The following is a 15,662-nucleotide window of genomic DNA, read 5'->3' on the forward strand; positions in this document are numbered from 1 at the left end:
ATAAAGATGGGGTGGGGAGCTGTCCCTCGGGCTCTAACCTCATTCTCAAACTTGGGGCTCTGTCCACAATGCTGGATCTATCTGTAGTCTGTGGAGAGGGGAGTGGACTGCAGCGCTCACTGCCATTCGGCGAGGCGGGAGAGGAAACCGGAAGATCTGTCCACGGTGCTGAATCTTCGAATCTAAGCGCCCGCCCAGGCGAGGTCCCCGAGGCCAAAAAGATGGGGGGCGAGCTGACGCTGTCCTCCCCCGCGGTGCTGAACCCGCGGCGGACAGGACCGGGTCGGGGGCGAGGCCTGAGGAAGGACAAGGGATGAGAGCGGGAGGGGACCCTGGCCTGGCATCAGGGACCTCGTCTCAGGCTCGTTGTGACACCTGGGAGAAGCTATGCCTCTGATTTAATGCGCTTCCGCATCTTTTAAATGAGGCCACCTGTCTGCCCTCACGTCCGTCCTGAAGGTCTGTCCCAACAGCCCCAGTAAAACCGTCAGGGAAGGAAGCGGAGAATCTCTTTGGATTCCTGATCTTGGGAATGGGAGTGGCTTTGTTACCCGCCCGCCCCTCCAACATCCATTCCATCTAGGCCCATCGTCCGAGGAAGAGAGGCTTACAGTCCAGGAGGGGGCGATCCAATCCACCGCGTGGGGCCCAGCATCTTCAGGCTGGAAGGAGCCCCGGTAACTGGCCTGCCTCACTCCCACTATGCAGACAGGAAAACTGAGACACAGAGAGGAGGATACTAGCAGCAATACCTATTCATTCCCAACCGTGAGGACGGCGTTATGCTAAGCGCTTTAACACACGACTCCATAAATCCTCACCAGGACCCCTGGAGGGGGCTGCTGTTCCCATTTCTCAGATGAAAACTTTGAGGCTCAGACGGGGATAAACATCCGGGCAGGATCACGGGGGAGCTAAAGCCTGCGGCGGGGCCGTCACCGCGTCCCCTGGGCCTCGGCCCAGGTTGCTGCCCTGCCTCACCCCCACCCCCGCCCCCACCCCTCCTCCGCCGACCCCCAACCCCGGCGCCGCCCTGCTGGCAAAGTTGGGACTCCCTCGGAGCCCCCCGGGCCTGGCGGCGGGGGGCTGGTCTTTCTCCTCCTCCCGCTGGATGACATTTCTGTTTCTGAAGCCGGCCGCGTTACGCTCCGCGGGGACCGGGTCCCTGGAGGGGCTCCCCCGCCCCGTCTCGCCCCCGCAGGGGCGCTGGCGGGCGGGGAAGTTGCGGGTACCGCTTTAAAAATCCCAGCCTGGGCAAAACTTTGATGATAAATCAAGCGGCAGATCCCTCCGCCGCCGCCTCCTCGGGCGGGCGGGCGGGAGGGAGGGGTGCGGCGGCCGCGGCGCCGAGCGGAGTGGCCTTCCGCGGAAGGGAAGAGTCCCGCAGTCGGAGGCGGCCGGCTGGGCGTGCGCTCGCTCCCGCAGCCGGGCCGGGCCGGGGCCGCGCTGGGCCGCGCTGGGCCGCGCTGGGCCGCGCTGGGCCGGGGCGGCGAGGGCAGCCGGGCCGCATCGGGCACGGCAGCGCGGGCGCGGGCGCGGGGGCAGCGGCCGGCCGAGCCCCGATGTGAGGCGGCGGCGCCCCGGCCCGAGCGCGCAGCATGGGGGCCCCGCTCGCCGTGGCGCTGGGCGCCCTCCACTACCTGGCACTTTTCCTGCAACTCGGAGGCGCCACGCGGCCCGCCGGCCACGCGCCCTGGGACAACCACGTCTCCGGCCACGGTGAGTTCGGGCGCCGCCCGCGCGGACTTCCCCACCGAACCCCACCCCGGGCCGCGCCGCTCCCAACTTGGCGGCGCCCGCGCTGGAACCCGCGCCGCAACCCGCGCCGGCCCCGGCGGGAGGGAGTCCCGCGGCGCCCCCTGCAGGGCCCCTGGACCCGCCCCGGCCCCCGCCCCCGCCCCCCCCCCCCGCAGAGGAGGGGCGCCCCGTGGGCAACCCCGCTCCCGCCCGCACACTCCAGGACCCCGCGATCCGCACAGCCGCGGGCACACTCGCTGTTCCCGCACTCACAACTCCTGCCCTCCCCTGTTGGATCCCCCTCCTCACTCATCCACACTCACACTCATGCCCGCTGCGCACACACACGAGGTTGGTGGGCTCACACCCTGCCCGCTGGCACCCAGGCGCTCACACTCTGCACAACTCTTGCCTGCCCTTCTGCCTGCAGACACACGCACACACACTTGTGAACACACTTTGCTCGCCCACTCCCCTCTGCCCATCTGCCTTTCCCTTTTGTGGGCTTAACCCTGCAGCTGCCCTCATCCCGTTCCACTCCTCACCTGCCCCTGAAACCCCCCCGGAAAGGTCCTGGGGGACCCAAGACCCTGCCACTTGGGAACCAGTAGTCTGGGACCACAGCTGCCCCTGCAGGGTGGGTGATGAAGGCTTGGTGGGAGCCCCTCAAAGACATTGGAATAGTTGGGATTGCTGCTTCCAGCCACAGGCATGGAAGGGGAAGAAGGATGATGCCAGGTGCTTTTGTCTGTCTCTGGGGGTGGGCAGAAAGCCCCTGCCATCTTTCCGTAGGGTACTCACCCATCCTCATCCTCGGCGCCGAGAACTGAGAGGTGGGAAATGAACTCAGCCGCCATGGGAGCCAGGGAGCAAGCAAGCAATCCCACATTGGTTGCCCGAGTGTCAGAAGCTCCTTTCGGCCCCAGAGGAGCCCAAGTTGGCAGCAGAGTTGTAGCATCTGAGGCTGCGAGCTGTGGGGGCTCCCCCTAGCCCCGTGAGCCAGGCTCCAGAACGGGGACCAGAGCATAGATGAAAATGGAGACCCTTCTTCTATCCATCCCTTCCCAGTCTGGTGGGGGAGGCTGCAGCACCGGTGCTGGGCACCGTATGCCCGGGGCTGGTGGGGGGAGGTTTGCACAAAGAACGGAGAACTGTGTGATTTATTCTAATGGGAAAGTGGGAGGGGGTGGGTAATTAGAGGAGGCTTTGCTGGGGCCTCATGCCCGAGTGGGGTTGTTCAAGGGGGAAGGAGTAGAGGCTTCCAAAGCCCTTCTCAGGGGTCTCCGCTTTTGGGGAACCACGAGTCCCTGCGCCCTTCTGCCTCACCACGTTTGGTGTAAGTGCTCTCTCTTTCATCTCTGTACTCTTCATATCCCTCATCAAATTTCTACCGACCTGGCTGGAGCACTGGTAAACAGGGGAAGGGTGATTTTGATCCTCAACTTACAGATGGAGAAACCAAGGCTCAGAGAGGTGAAGGGACTTGCCCAAGGTCACACAGTGAGTGAGTGTTGAGCCGGGACTGGCCACAGGGTCTGTTGGGCAAAGACAGAGCTCTTTCCAGGATATTCATCTCCCTGTCAGATTCCCTCCCGTTTAAAGGAAACTGGGAATTCCTCCTTCCGCTCCCCTCCTCGTTCTCCTCAGTTCCTTGGCATGGTTAGAACTTATACGAGGAGGGTTTTCCAAGGAAGGGTTTTCCTGAGTTTCTAGTCCCAAGAGATACGAGGACTGGGGCTCTGAGGTTTATGGTCATCCTGTCCCTAGAGCATCAGGGCCCAAGGATTTGGGTGCTGCTCTGTCAGTCGTGAGGTCCCGAGGTGGCCCCTCCTAGGGAATTGGGGTTTGCCCTTGTGTGGTAGTCTCTGGCTGCCCCCTGGTGCCAGGCTTGCCTAGGGGCACAGCTCTACCCTGCCGGCTATAATGTCGCCTCTGAACCCCGGCCAGGTCCCGCTCAGGCCCAGAGGAGGAGCTAGATGGAGAGGACTCAGCACTGACTGTGGGGAAACCTGGCTTCTCTCCCTGACCCCCTGGGCAGCTCTGGGCGAGTGGGTCAGCCCTCTGGGGCTCCTTGCGTCCCTCACGAAACGAGAAGGCCAAGCTGCTCTGCAGGGGTCAGACTGCCTTCTCCCGACATTGCCAGGTTCAAAGTCACCAAGCGGTGGATCCTGGGGAGCCCCCACAGCTGTCCCTCTGCTGGGCCAAGAGCCCGACCACAGGAAGGGTTTGGAGCCACTCACTTAATCACAAAAAGAAACTGTTATTAATGATAGTGAGACGCGGCGAATAAGTGGGTCATGTCTAATAAGCCATTTGTGTTCAGGAGGAGAATACCAATTTGATAAAAGCTGTGTGTGCTGAAAAAGCCCAGAAATTGCTGTTTAGCAGATTGGAGCCTGATCGTTTCATTATTCCTGGGCTCCGCGTGTCCTCAGCTGATTCAGGAAATGTGGCCGGGTTAGGGAGGCGTCTCGATGTCTGGAGGTGGGGATGGGAGGCTGGAAGTGGGGGCTCCTCTGGAGGAGCCCATAGACCCCAACCACTTGGGGGCTCCTCACCTCTCCAGCTCAATCTGAGCCCAGCCCAGCCTCCAGGCTAATGCCTTGCCCCCGGGACTTGTCATAGGAAGAGCCCGTGGTCAGCTGGGTCGGCAAGGACATCTGTCTTGCTTCCCATCTCTCTGCTACCTCCCCTTGGGCCACTTCGCAGAGGGCCTTTTAAAGGCATGAAGAATGAATGGGGGGTGAACAGTGCATGCTTTTTAGGGAGGCCTAAGGGATTGGGAGGCTGGTCCCAATCCCAATCGTGATGGTCCGTGTTTGTCCCCAGTAGGTACTCAGTTAATGGCCACTGTTTTGATTATTCCTCATCAGAAAGGGTTAGCGCATTGCCCTGAGCCCAGCAGAGGTGGGGGAGGCAGGTGGGGGAGCTGGCATTGTGAACTGCCTACTGTGGGCTACGTGCTGCCGAACCCCTTGCCAGTGTTAACTCACGGAGACTGACGTTATTCACACAAAGCTGGCATTGGTCATATGAGGATGGTGAGGTTCAGAGAGGCCCAGCGACTTGCCCAAGGTCACTGAGTCTGCGCTGAGAGCTGGAGAGCTATGCCTGCCTCCTCCAGGACGACCTCCCAGCAGGTTTGGCCAGGTTTGGCGAGTCACGTGACAGGACTTCCTCCTTCTGCAGAGCCCTATCTCAGTGCTCCCTTCCAGCTCCCCAGAGAACTGGTAATGCAGTGGGTGCCACCAGGAAGAACCAGCAGCTTAGGAAAGTGATGGACGGGATCTTGCTGAGGCCGCATGCCAGTTGGAAAGAGAAGATAGCTGGGCTGGACTCCTTCTCCAGTCCCTTTTCCAGATCTTGGCCAGGCAGGGGTCTGGAGGGCAGGATCTTTGCAGACCTCCTGCCTTGGAATCACCAGGGAGTGTGTTAAAATGCAGATCCCAGGGTCCAACCCCCCCACCCCCAGGCCCATTGGCCAAAATGATTGTTGATGAGACCCTGGAATCTTCATTTTAAGAAACTCTCCAGATGATTCCAGGGCAGCCTGGAGTTGGGGAGCCACTGCCTTAGACACTCACCCTGGCCTGATGACACGTGTAGGGACGGCACATTGTCTGGTGCCAGGGGCTGCTGGGTTGGTTCGGTTTTGCAAGAGAGGGAGAGGGCCAAGCTGGAGTAGGCATACGGACCCTCAGAGGAGCCCCAGGAAGCCTTACACTGCAGCAAACATCCGTCCTTCCACTCCCGCCCAGACACACACACACACACACACACACACACGCACACACACACCTAGACCAGCACCTTCAATTATTAATACACCCCAATGCAGACACGGATCCTGGCTTGGCCCAGCGCTTTGTCCATTGAGTGATTCACTGTCCTGAGGTTCTCTGTTGCCAGGAGGGAGCAGCGGGGTGCTGAGGGATGGGCGGGGGCCACCGGCCGTTTGGCAAACGGCCTGCGCACTGAAAACCCACTCTGGCATCCTCTCATTCCTTACCGAACTGTGGGTATCTCGCCACCAGTAAGCCAGCTAGTTTGGTGGCTGGGAGATGGAGAAAATTGAGTGCTGTCTTCCGAAGGTTATGATGTTAAAAATGTGTTCGCATTGTCTCGGGTGTTGGTGATTATTCTATCAATTACGCCTGTAAACACTCGGCCTTGGGCTGAGGGTTCCCGGCCTCCTGTGGGGAATTGGCCCTCACAAGCGGTTTTCCCCGAGTCCTTCACACCAATTGGTTTTGACACCTTGCCTATCAGCGGCTCCGGCGGCCTTTTCCCGAAGCAGCGGGAGCCGTGGGCGGCCGGCAGGACAGGAATTCGGCTCATCTCCACGGTGACACGGTGACACAGTGACAGCAGGGGTGTTGGGGGGAAGTCTCCTCATGACAAACAAGGGGGCAGGGGCAGGGGTGAGGGAGGGTGGTCAGCCCCCTGGACAGGAGATGGAGGACAGGACCAAGGCCATGGGCAAGGGTGCATTTGCCCGAATGGCCTGGGAGGTCACCACTTGGCTTTTGGGGTCACCTTATCCAACTCTGTGCAAATAAGGTGAGAAATGTACAGAAGCAAATGTTTACTGAGCATCATGCCGGGGCCTTAAATGGTGTTGTCTCATTTGACCCCCACGAGAGCCCTCAAAGGAGGGGACTTCCCTGGCGCAGTGTATTCATGAGGGAGCGGAGTCTCAGTGAGGTTAGAAGGCTTGCCCAGGGTCGCTCACCTAGCAAGTGTCAGAGTCTGGATTTGAACCCAGGACCGTGACTCCAGAGCCCAGGCTCACAATGCTGTTGAGTCCCAGAGAGGAGGAGGAGGGAGAAATCTGAGGTCTGAATGCTAAAACTTTTGTGTATTCCAAGTTAATGCAGTTTGAAACATCCACGTAATTTTAATTTCATAGGGGAGCCGTGTGTTTAGTAGAACGATCACAAGGTTGGATCCCCTCCCTCATCCTCACGGACCAGTACAAGGACATCCCCGGGTGGCCAAGGCTGATTATGCAGTGGGCAGACCCAGGACCCTTGGAGTGCGTATGAGATGCTACAGCCCTGAGGGTAACGGGGTGCCAGGGTGTGTGCACCCCTCTCCCTGACCCTGGTGAGGTGAGACTCTTCTATGAGAAAAAGGGGCTGTGATCTCCCTGGGGGAAGAAATCTTCCCCTCTGCTACCTGGAGGCCCTGAGGTCCCTCTGGCACCTGTTGCTGTGGAGAAGGCAGGTGGGGCTGGGGAGGCAGAGGGGCTGCGACTCCTCCAGGTCACCCTCGTCAAGGGCAGGCCCCCTCCCCTTCCTGGAAGTCGCCAGAGGGATCTTTGGGACTCCACTCCATCACACCCAGTTGAAACCCCCTCTCCAAGAACCCCCGGGACCCTCAGCAGGATTGGGTCCTACTGAGAGATGGGTTTAGGCAGAACCTAGACAAACCTCTTATGTGTTAATAGTTATGCATTTATTTTAATGTGGATTGGAAAAATAAAACCAGCACATCAAGACTGATTTCACAGATATGATTGCTTAGGATGAGACTAACGGGGATATTAAAAAATAGTGAGTTAGTTTATAGGAAAACATTAAGGGCAGAACAGTGAGCGTGGTACAAGGCAGGTCTGTGTGTAAGAATGACTGGACGTGGGGGCTGCTGGCGCACGCGCTGCCCCCTGCCCCCCGGACTCTGTACTTTCATCGGGAACTGCTGGCCTAGCAGAGGCTGCTGTCAGCTATTAGAAGCGACCATTCATTTATTCCTTCATTCATTCAACAAATATCGGTTGAGCACCTGCCATGTACCAGGCTCTTTTAGCCACTGGGGACATATTAGTGAAGAAGACAGATAAGGTTCTTGCTCAGACAACTAAACCCATAAAAAATATATAAGTATAAATTGTGATAAGAGTGAAGAAGCGGAGATGATGTTCAGCCTGGAAAAGGCGCTCCCAGGGCAGGGGGACACCAAGTAGTGAGCTCCCTGTCACATAAGAGATGCAAGCTGGAGCCGACCATTTATTAGGTGGGGGTGTCATGGAGGGAATCCCTGCTCTATTTCCCCAAGGAGCACAGGCTGGTGAAGTGGGCAGAGAAGTCAGCACACCGTGGGTGGTTAATAACGATCTGTCACACCCGGGCTCCCCACCCACCGGGGACAGGGCGGGAGTGAGGGCCTCTGCTGTGTCCTGTGTGGAGAGGTGGGGCAGTGGCTCCTTTGTCCCTTCACTTCAGCTCCGAGTTAAAGTGCCACAGTTGCGGAGGGAGAAGTAGATCCTGAGCCTTGGTGCCGGTCGCTTGGCAGGTCCTTGCCCTTCTCTCGGCCTCAGCAACCCCCGACGATGGCGAGTTCACATAGGCCCTGAGCCTCTAGAATCTTTCCACCTGCACCCCCACCCCCAGACTCCCAGCCGCCAAGCCCTTTCCTTTGCCTTCCAGGCAGCAGGTGAGGATGGAGCCCATGGCACTTAGTGGCCTTCCAGGGGCTGGGAATCAAGACACCAGGCAGCAATCATCGAGTATTTTCTCTGCGCCTGTTACTTCCTTCACCTCCTCCTTTTAGCCTCACATACCCCATGAGGAGGATGCTCCCATTTTACAGCCCAGGACACGGAGGCTTGTCTGAGGCCGCACAGCTGGCAAATGGCAAGGCCAGGCTTGAGCCCAGCTCGTGCGGCTGCAGGGCTGGCGTTCTTCGCCGCTCATCTGTCCCGCCCCTGCTGCCAAGCCCGGTGGGCGTGTGGACCGGTGCTTTGTTCCGGAGCGGCACCCTGGCTTCATCGGATTCTCTCGGGATCCAGGAGGCCAAAATGCTGGGGAGGCCTGGGGTCCGGCCGAACGATCGCGGGCCGAGAGCCCAGCACTGTGGTCAGTGGGGGTGGCGGGACCTTGAGGGGTTCGCCTGGGGCCCTGGGTGCGCCTGCCCGGTGTTCTGCGGGGGGCTGGTGGTTTTGCCTGAGTGTGTGTGGAGTGCGTGTGTTTGGGTGTTTGCTCATGTGCGGTGGAGGAGCGGTGGGCAGGAAGGAGCCAGGTGGCCACGTAGTGCCCCGGCCTAGGGGCCCGGCTGCGCCCTCTGCGCCGTAGCCCGGGCCTGTGGACCCGCCTCCCCGGCCCCTCCAAGCTGGTGCCCTTGGGACACGAGGCCTGGCAGCTCCGGGAGCATCTGGAAGGTTAGAGCTGGAGCTGGGGGTGGGGGGACTTGCTCGGAGCTATCAATTAGGGGGCTGGCAGTGCCCAGCTGTGGCCAGCGCCCTGTCTGCCCCTCTCTCCGATCCCCCTCTCTCCGGGTTGAACGAACTCTCCATCTTTCAAACTCTCCATCGTTCCTTGTCCCTCTCCCTGTGTCTGCTGCATCCATCTCCCTCTCTCTTCTCGTCGCCCCACCTCTCCCTCTCCATCTTCACACGCACACACATGCACGCACGCACGCACGCACACATGCACGCACACATTCCTCTCTCCAGGTGACATCTCGGGATTACACAGGCGTATATTCTTTGTATATTCTCTGTGTCATCCTGACACCCACGCAAAGCCGGCACTCGGGAGAGGTCAGGTGAATGAATGAAGTGGATGAATGAATGCCCAAGTGTTGGAGCTACAAGGGGCACCGGAGCTTGTCTAGACTCGTGCTTCCTAATTTTCTTGGAGGTCACAATCCTCCGGAGCATCTGATGAAAACTGGATCATTTCCTCAGAAAAATGCCACATTGTTTGGGTTGGTTCCAGCGGGTTTGCTGAGGTCCCCAGAGCTCACCTGTGGTGCCAGGGGAAGCAGCCTACGTTTCACTGGGGAGGACACTGAGGCCCAGGGAGGAGCCAGGCCTGGCCCGGGATGCAGGGCAAGTACTCAGCAGAGTGGGGAATGGGCCAGGGACCCTCCCCTTCCCCAGCGGCCCTCCCACCTGACCCAGAGGGGTGGGAGCGTGGTGGGGGTGGGGGTTTCTGGAACAAGCTTCCCTCTCCTTCCTCAGCAAGCTCTGGGCTTATGTCTTTCGGGGTGGGCCTGGGGGACAGGGGGGGAGCAGACCAGGGAGGAGAGCCCTGCAAGTGGCTCAGACAGGCAAACTAGCCTGAGGGGGTCTCTGAAGGTTCCCCATGAGAGTGCTGGCTGTGTCCTGGTGCAGTCAGGAAGACTTCCTGGGGGAAGTGGGCCCCTGGTATCCGGGGCCTGCCAGGGCTGCGAGGGGACTCCGGAGGCCGCAGGAGCCTCCCCTCACTGCCTGGGACTTGTGCGCACGTATGGGGCAAGGCAGGCAGCGGAGCTTGGTGTTGCCCCCGCCACCTGCCTCCGGAGGGATGGGGAAGGCACGGGGTGTGGCTGGCGTGCGGGTGGGACCTGCCACGTGACTGAGGGGGCTCCAAAGGGACTTGGAGGCTGGAGTGGCTGCCGGAGAGGGAGAGGCTGCTTCCCGAACTAGGGCTGAGTGTGCAAGCTCATAGGATGCCGAGGCTGTCGCCGTGTGCAGGGGGTGACAGAAACGTGGGCTGGGCGGGAGGTGGGAACTGGGCTTGTGTGCGTGCATGAGTGTGTGCATGTGTGTGCACGTGTGTGTACCTACACCGGCTTCCTTTCTAATGCTTGCACACACCAGGCTCTCTCCTCAGGAAATCAGCGATTTCGTCTGCCTGGCAGGAGGCTCTGTCCCTACCTCTCCCACCCTGTCTCCCTCCTTCGTGCCTCTCGGCCTCCTCACGGGGGCCCAGCACCTGTCAGAGCCTGGCCACGGTCACCCCAGTGGGCACCCCAGGCGCCCACCAGCACGCCCTCTTGCAGAGGAGGAAACAGGCACAGTGGGAGGCTGGAGGCCCACACCTCATTCCCAGCCAGGGAGCAGAACCCAGACTTTAGGTCCCCTCAGCCTGGCGTGATAAGGTCGTAGGGGATGGTGCCTGCCTGGGCTTTGGGGTCAACACTCTTGGGCTTAAATCCGGGCCCCCTCTGAGCCTCACTAGCCAACTTGGGGTTGTGGTTCTTGACTGAAGCCCCCTTTCCCACAGTCCTCAGGTTGGGGCCTGGTCCAGGCAGAGAAGGTAAGAGCAGACGGCAGGGTGTCTGTTTTGCTTTGTGAGGCTTTAAAAAAATTATTTCCGGCCTCAGAGGCAGCTGCAATTAGGGCTGGCTCACCGGGGAGCTGTTTGCCGCCTGTCATTGGCCCCAGGAAAGGGTCCCTAATGGAGGCCCGGCGGCCAGAGTGCATGGTAGTGGAAATTGCGCTCAAAACAACCCGGCACTAATGGTCTCCTGGCAGGCAGAGGAGAGGGAGGGGGAGGGCAGGCTGGCTGACAGCTGATGGAAGGCCTCTGGGGCCGGGGCCCTGAGACTCACCAGCTGGTCTCCCTATGTCCACCACCCAGCAGTGGTCTTTGAACTCCAGTTAGGCACTGGGAGTCCTGAGACCCATCCCGGCTCTGCTGTTTTCCCTTAAATCCCCTCCTGGGCAGCAGGAACAGTAAGTGCAAAGGCCCTGGGGTGGGGGCAGAACCCCTTCAGCTGGAGATTGTCTGGTTCCAGAATAGGCCTTGTGTTTCAGAAGGCCAGGCCAGTCGGTCTTCTGGGTGAGGAAAAAGGAGGTGGGAGTCTTGGGGAAAGGGGCGTTGGAGCAAGCCGTCCTGGGAGAGGCAGCGTGAAAAGCAGCCGGATCATCACCAGCCTAATAATGGTCCACGGAGGCCACTAGGTGCTGGACACTTACAGGCATGTGTGATCCTGTTGAGTCCCCACAATGCCCATTTTACAGATGAAGACACTGAGGCTTGGCGAGTTGCCCGCCACAAGGAGGTTACGGTTGGGGTTCACAGCTGGGTCAGCCTGACTCCAGAGCTCATACAGTTACTGCTGCGCTGCTGGATTTCCCAAACGCGGTTGGGCAGGCGTGGGAGGGGCAGGGCAGGCACTAGGTCCCCAGTGGGGCTGCGTTCGACCCACACCAGGTCCCGGAGAGACGGCACGGCTGCCAGAGTCTGCCTCAGTTTCTCCCTTCCTGTTGGTGTCTGCACCCGGCTTTCAGGTGCCGTCTCCCCTTCTGCTCTGGTCTTCTCGCTGCCCCCCTTGGCACCTCCCCCACAACTCTCCCTTGTCTTTCTCCTTCTCGGTGAACCTGGGAATGCTCCTTTCTGGGCTCCGAGGCAGCTGCTCCTCCGTGCGGATGATGAGGCCTCGCTCTGCTTCCCCCATTCACCCCCTCTCCACTTCCAGCAGGCAGCAAGGATGGTGCCTCCCTGGGCTTTGGGGTCAGACTCTCAGGCTCAACTCCTGACCTCCCTCGAGCTCTCTGAGCCCGGCTAGCCATCTGTGCAACTGGCTTTGCAGGCTGTAGAGACGAGGAGGAAAAGAACTGCCGTCCGCACGAACATCAGGACGCCTGTTTGCCTTCTCCCGTCCCAGCTCCCCCATCCTGGTTCCTGCCCTGTCCCTGGTTCCCTGCACATTCCCCCACTTGCCTCCCCACCTCCCAAACCTTTCACTCCTTGTGGTCCAGATGTGTGGGAAGAGGAGGCAGGAATTCCACTGGGGAAACCTGCTTGACTCCCACAATCCTGCAAGTGCCAGAATATTTTCACTCTCCTTAAATCTCCCTAGATTTGTAATTCCACTGCTGTCTCCCTCAATATGTGCTGGTGGCCGTGGGAGGCACCCTGCCCCCAGCCGCAGGCACCAGCACTGCCCGCCCAGCTGTGGCAGGGCTGCCGGGCGGGGGGCTGGGCAAGTCCTCACTCTCTCTGTGCCTCAGTTTCTTCATCCCCAAGAAGAAGAGAGTGAGAGTGGCTACTCCTTGGGTTGTTTGGGGGATCTGGTGAGAGACTTTATCTTATTAAGGAAGCGTCTCTATAAAAATGAAATCTGATATATGCAGCAGTGTGGAAGAACCTCAAAAACATGATGCTAAGTGAAAAAAGCCAGTCCCCAAAGACCCCATATTACTCTATTTGTGGGAAGTATCCAGAATAGCAAATCCAGAGACTGAAAAAGCACAGATTAGTGGTTGCCAGGGATTGGGAGAACGGAGCATAACTGCTTAATGGGTGCAGGGTTTCCCTTTGAGGGGAAAAACATGTTTGGGGACTAGATGGAGGTGGTGGTGGCACAACCTTGTGAGTGCACTTAGGGCCACCAGCCTGTTCATTTTATTTTTTTATAAAGATTTTATTTATTTATTCATGAGAGACACAGAGAGAGAGGCAGAGACACAGGCAGAGGGAGAAGCAGGCTCCCCTCGGGGAGTCTGATGCAGGACTCGATCCCAGGACCCCAGGATCACGACCTGAGCTAAAGGCAGACACTCAACCACTGAGCCTCCCAGGTGTCCCGGCTTGTTCATTTTAAAATGGTTCATTTTGTTATATGAATTTTACTTCAGTTACAAACTAAGTACACAGGAAACATCTCTATAGCACATCCTCTGTGCCAGGCAGTCCTCTTTATAAATGTCAACACATTTGATCCTTACAACGGCCTTATGAGGTAGCTATTACCATCACCCCCATTTTACAGATGAGCAAACTGAGGCACCACATCATTAGGTGCTTAGCCCACAGTGAGTGCTCAAAATATTAGCTATTTGAAATTTTTTTTAAGATTTTGTTCATTCATTCATGAGAGACACAGAGAGAGAGAGAGGCAGAGACACAGGCAGAGGGAGGAGCAGGCTCCATGCAGGGAGCCCGACGTGGGACTCGATCCTGGGTCTCCAGGACCACGCCCTGGGCCGAAGGTGGTGCCAAACCGCTGAACCACCCAGGCGTCCCAGCTATTTGAATTTTTATTGGTTAGGGCAGCCCTTCTTCCCAGTCAGTGGGGCCGGGCAGAGACCCCACCTTGGCAAGTGTCCGTGTGTGTGTGTGTGTGTGTGTGTGTGTGTGTAAAACTCAGCAGTGAGTGGCTGCCACCAGGGAACGGCAGGCGTGGAGGCTCTACTGTGTCCCGCACACGGAAACAGACTGTTCATCTGCGTTAGTTCATTTAATATTCAAAATAAGCCAGGAAGCAACGACACGTGTGGGAACTGACGCTCAGAGACGTGAAGCAGCTTTCACGAAGCCACACAGCAATTGCGGGCAGAGCTGCAGCTTGCACGGCCAGGCGTCGCTGTAAATCCCAGGCTTCACTGCCACCCTGAGCCCCTCTGCTTCCTCCTGGTCCATCCCCCCTTCAGCTGACACAGCAGCCCCCCCCACCCCCCGCCCCCTTGAGCAGAGCAAGGTCTGCGGAGCCTGGGGCCATGGAGACAGAGGAGGCCTCTGCCCGGATCAGGCCGAGGGCGCTGGACTGGGGGGTCGGCCCCACGCCGCGGCGGCCTGAACAGCTCCCCACCAGGGGCAACATCGCTTTGATGTTCTCCTATGTCATTCAAAATGCATGTATTCTGTATTCTAGTCCATAATATATTCATGTTTGTTGTAATACAAAAATAATGTTCTTTCCTCATTTGGGGAGAGGGAAGCCGGTGCCTCAGGAGGCCGCTTCCCCGGTTGGAGCAGCGGAGGCCAGGAGGGCACCCACCCTTCGTTTCTTTGTTCACCCCTTCTGCGAGCGGGGCCTGAGTGGGTGTGAGCTGTGCCCGCGCGTGCAGCACGCAGGGAGCCTGCCGCTGGGCCACACCGGCAGCCGCGGGGTCAGCCGGAGGGTGTGACAGGTGCGTGGCAGGGCGGCTCCCGTCCCCGGGCCCCTGCAGGCCACGGCTGGGAGGGGGGCTGGGGGCTGAAGGGGAAGCCAGGCCGGGACTGCGGTGGAGGTGGCTGCCCACCCGTCCGCCCCTCGGGGGGCCCCGCACCCCAAGTCCTCCTGCCAGAGAAGAGCCTCTGCCTGGCGCTGCTCTGAATTTAATGCGTGACTCTCGCAGCTCCCTGCTCCTGCGGGAGGACGGACTCTGAGGCCCGCAGCCTCCAGCAGGCCGCCGGGCCCGCCGGAATTTACAGAGCGGTGTGGCTCTCCTCGTGTCTATTTTTACAGTTCCCCTCTATTTATGGCAAGGGATGCTGATTTTCCGTTTATGGCGGCAATAAAAGTCTCCTTTTAAGCTGAATTTATTTAAGTAAAAAGGGAAAGGTGCTTTGAAAATAAATATTAAGTAAATAACAGCGCAGGTGCTTGGGGGATCCTGCAGAAATGGTGCAGACGGTCCCCAAAACGTTGGACTCATGAGACTGTCTCGGGCATGTCCTCTCCTGTTCGGAGCTCCTCCTAACTCTGCCAACTCTGACCAGCTCTCGAGTCCAAGCAGGACCCACCTCCTAGAAGCCATCCCTGAGTCCAGGCAGCCGTGGGCCTGCGTTCATCTTCCCTAACACTCACACCTCCAGCCCGAGCTTCTGGATGTCTCTGGGGAAGGAGAAGAGGGGACCATGATTCATGGCTGAGTGAACAGTGCACACCCTGAACAACTGTACATGGCAGTGCAGGCTCAGTCCCCGCCATTGTCCATACGGTAGTCACTGATCTGCGTGTCTGCCCTTTCTGTGGACTCTGGGCCCCTGGAGGGCCAGGGCCTGGCCGGAGCATCCTGGGAAGCCCAGCACGGTGAGGTCATGAAGGTTGATCTCCTTCATTCCTTCTGTGGGGAGGACCTGAGCTCCTTCTGCGTGCCCAGGCCACCCTCTTCCCACTAAGGCACACTGCAATTCCCTGAGCTGTCGTACAAATGGCCTTCTTGCACTTAAGAAGAGAAAAACGTGTCCACTCCGAGATCAAACAACCGTCATCGATTCACACAGCGGGCCAGGGCCCAGGGGCCGCCCAGGGGGAAACCAAGAACCCTCCCCTGAGCCCTGCTCACCCCAGAGCAGACACTCTGCACCCGTCCCCAGGGAGGAGAGGGCTCTGGCTCTTGCCTGCCGGGCTCCTTCTACGAGGCCAGGCTTCTGAGTCCCTGGGAGCCGTTTCATGTTTTTATCTGGATTTTCCTCTTATGGACGTTTTACATCTCCTGATTTCAG

General features: G+C 58.9%; 1 protein-coding gene across 1 annotated transcript in view; it reads left to right on the forward strand.

The window, feature by feature from the left end:
- Window positions 1-1,532: 1,532 nt before the first annotated feature.
- Window positions 1,533-15,662, forward strand: part of VSTM2L (V-set and transmembrane domain containing 2 like) — a 36,843-nt gene continuing 22,713 nt past the window's right edge. Inside the window, exon 1 of the mRNA XM_072800988.1 lies at window positions 1,533-1,719. Within this exon, the coding sequence (XP_072657089.1) occupies window positions 1,599-1,719 (121 nt within the window). The 5' untranslated portion in view covers window positions 1,533-1,598. The remainder of the gene's footprint in view (window positions 1,720-15,662) is intronic.

This window comes from Canis lupus, chromosome 26 (assembly GCF_048164855.1).
Source record: "Canis lupus baileyi chromosome 26, mCanLup2.hap1, whole genome shotgun sequence".
In the NCBI taxonomy this organism is placed as follows: domain Eukaryota; kingdom Metazoa; phylum Chordata; class Mammalia; order Carnivora; family Canidae; genus Canis; species Canis lupus.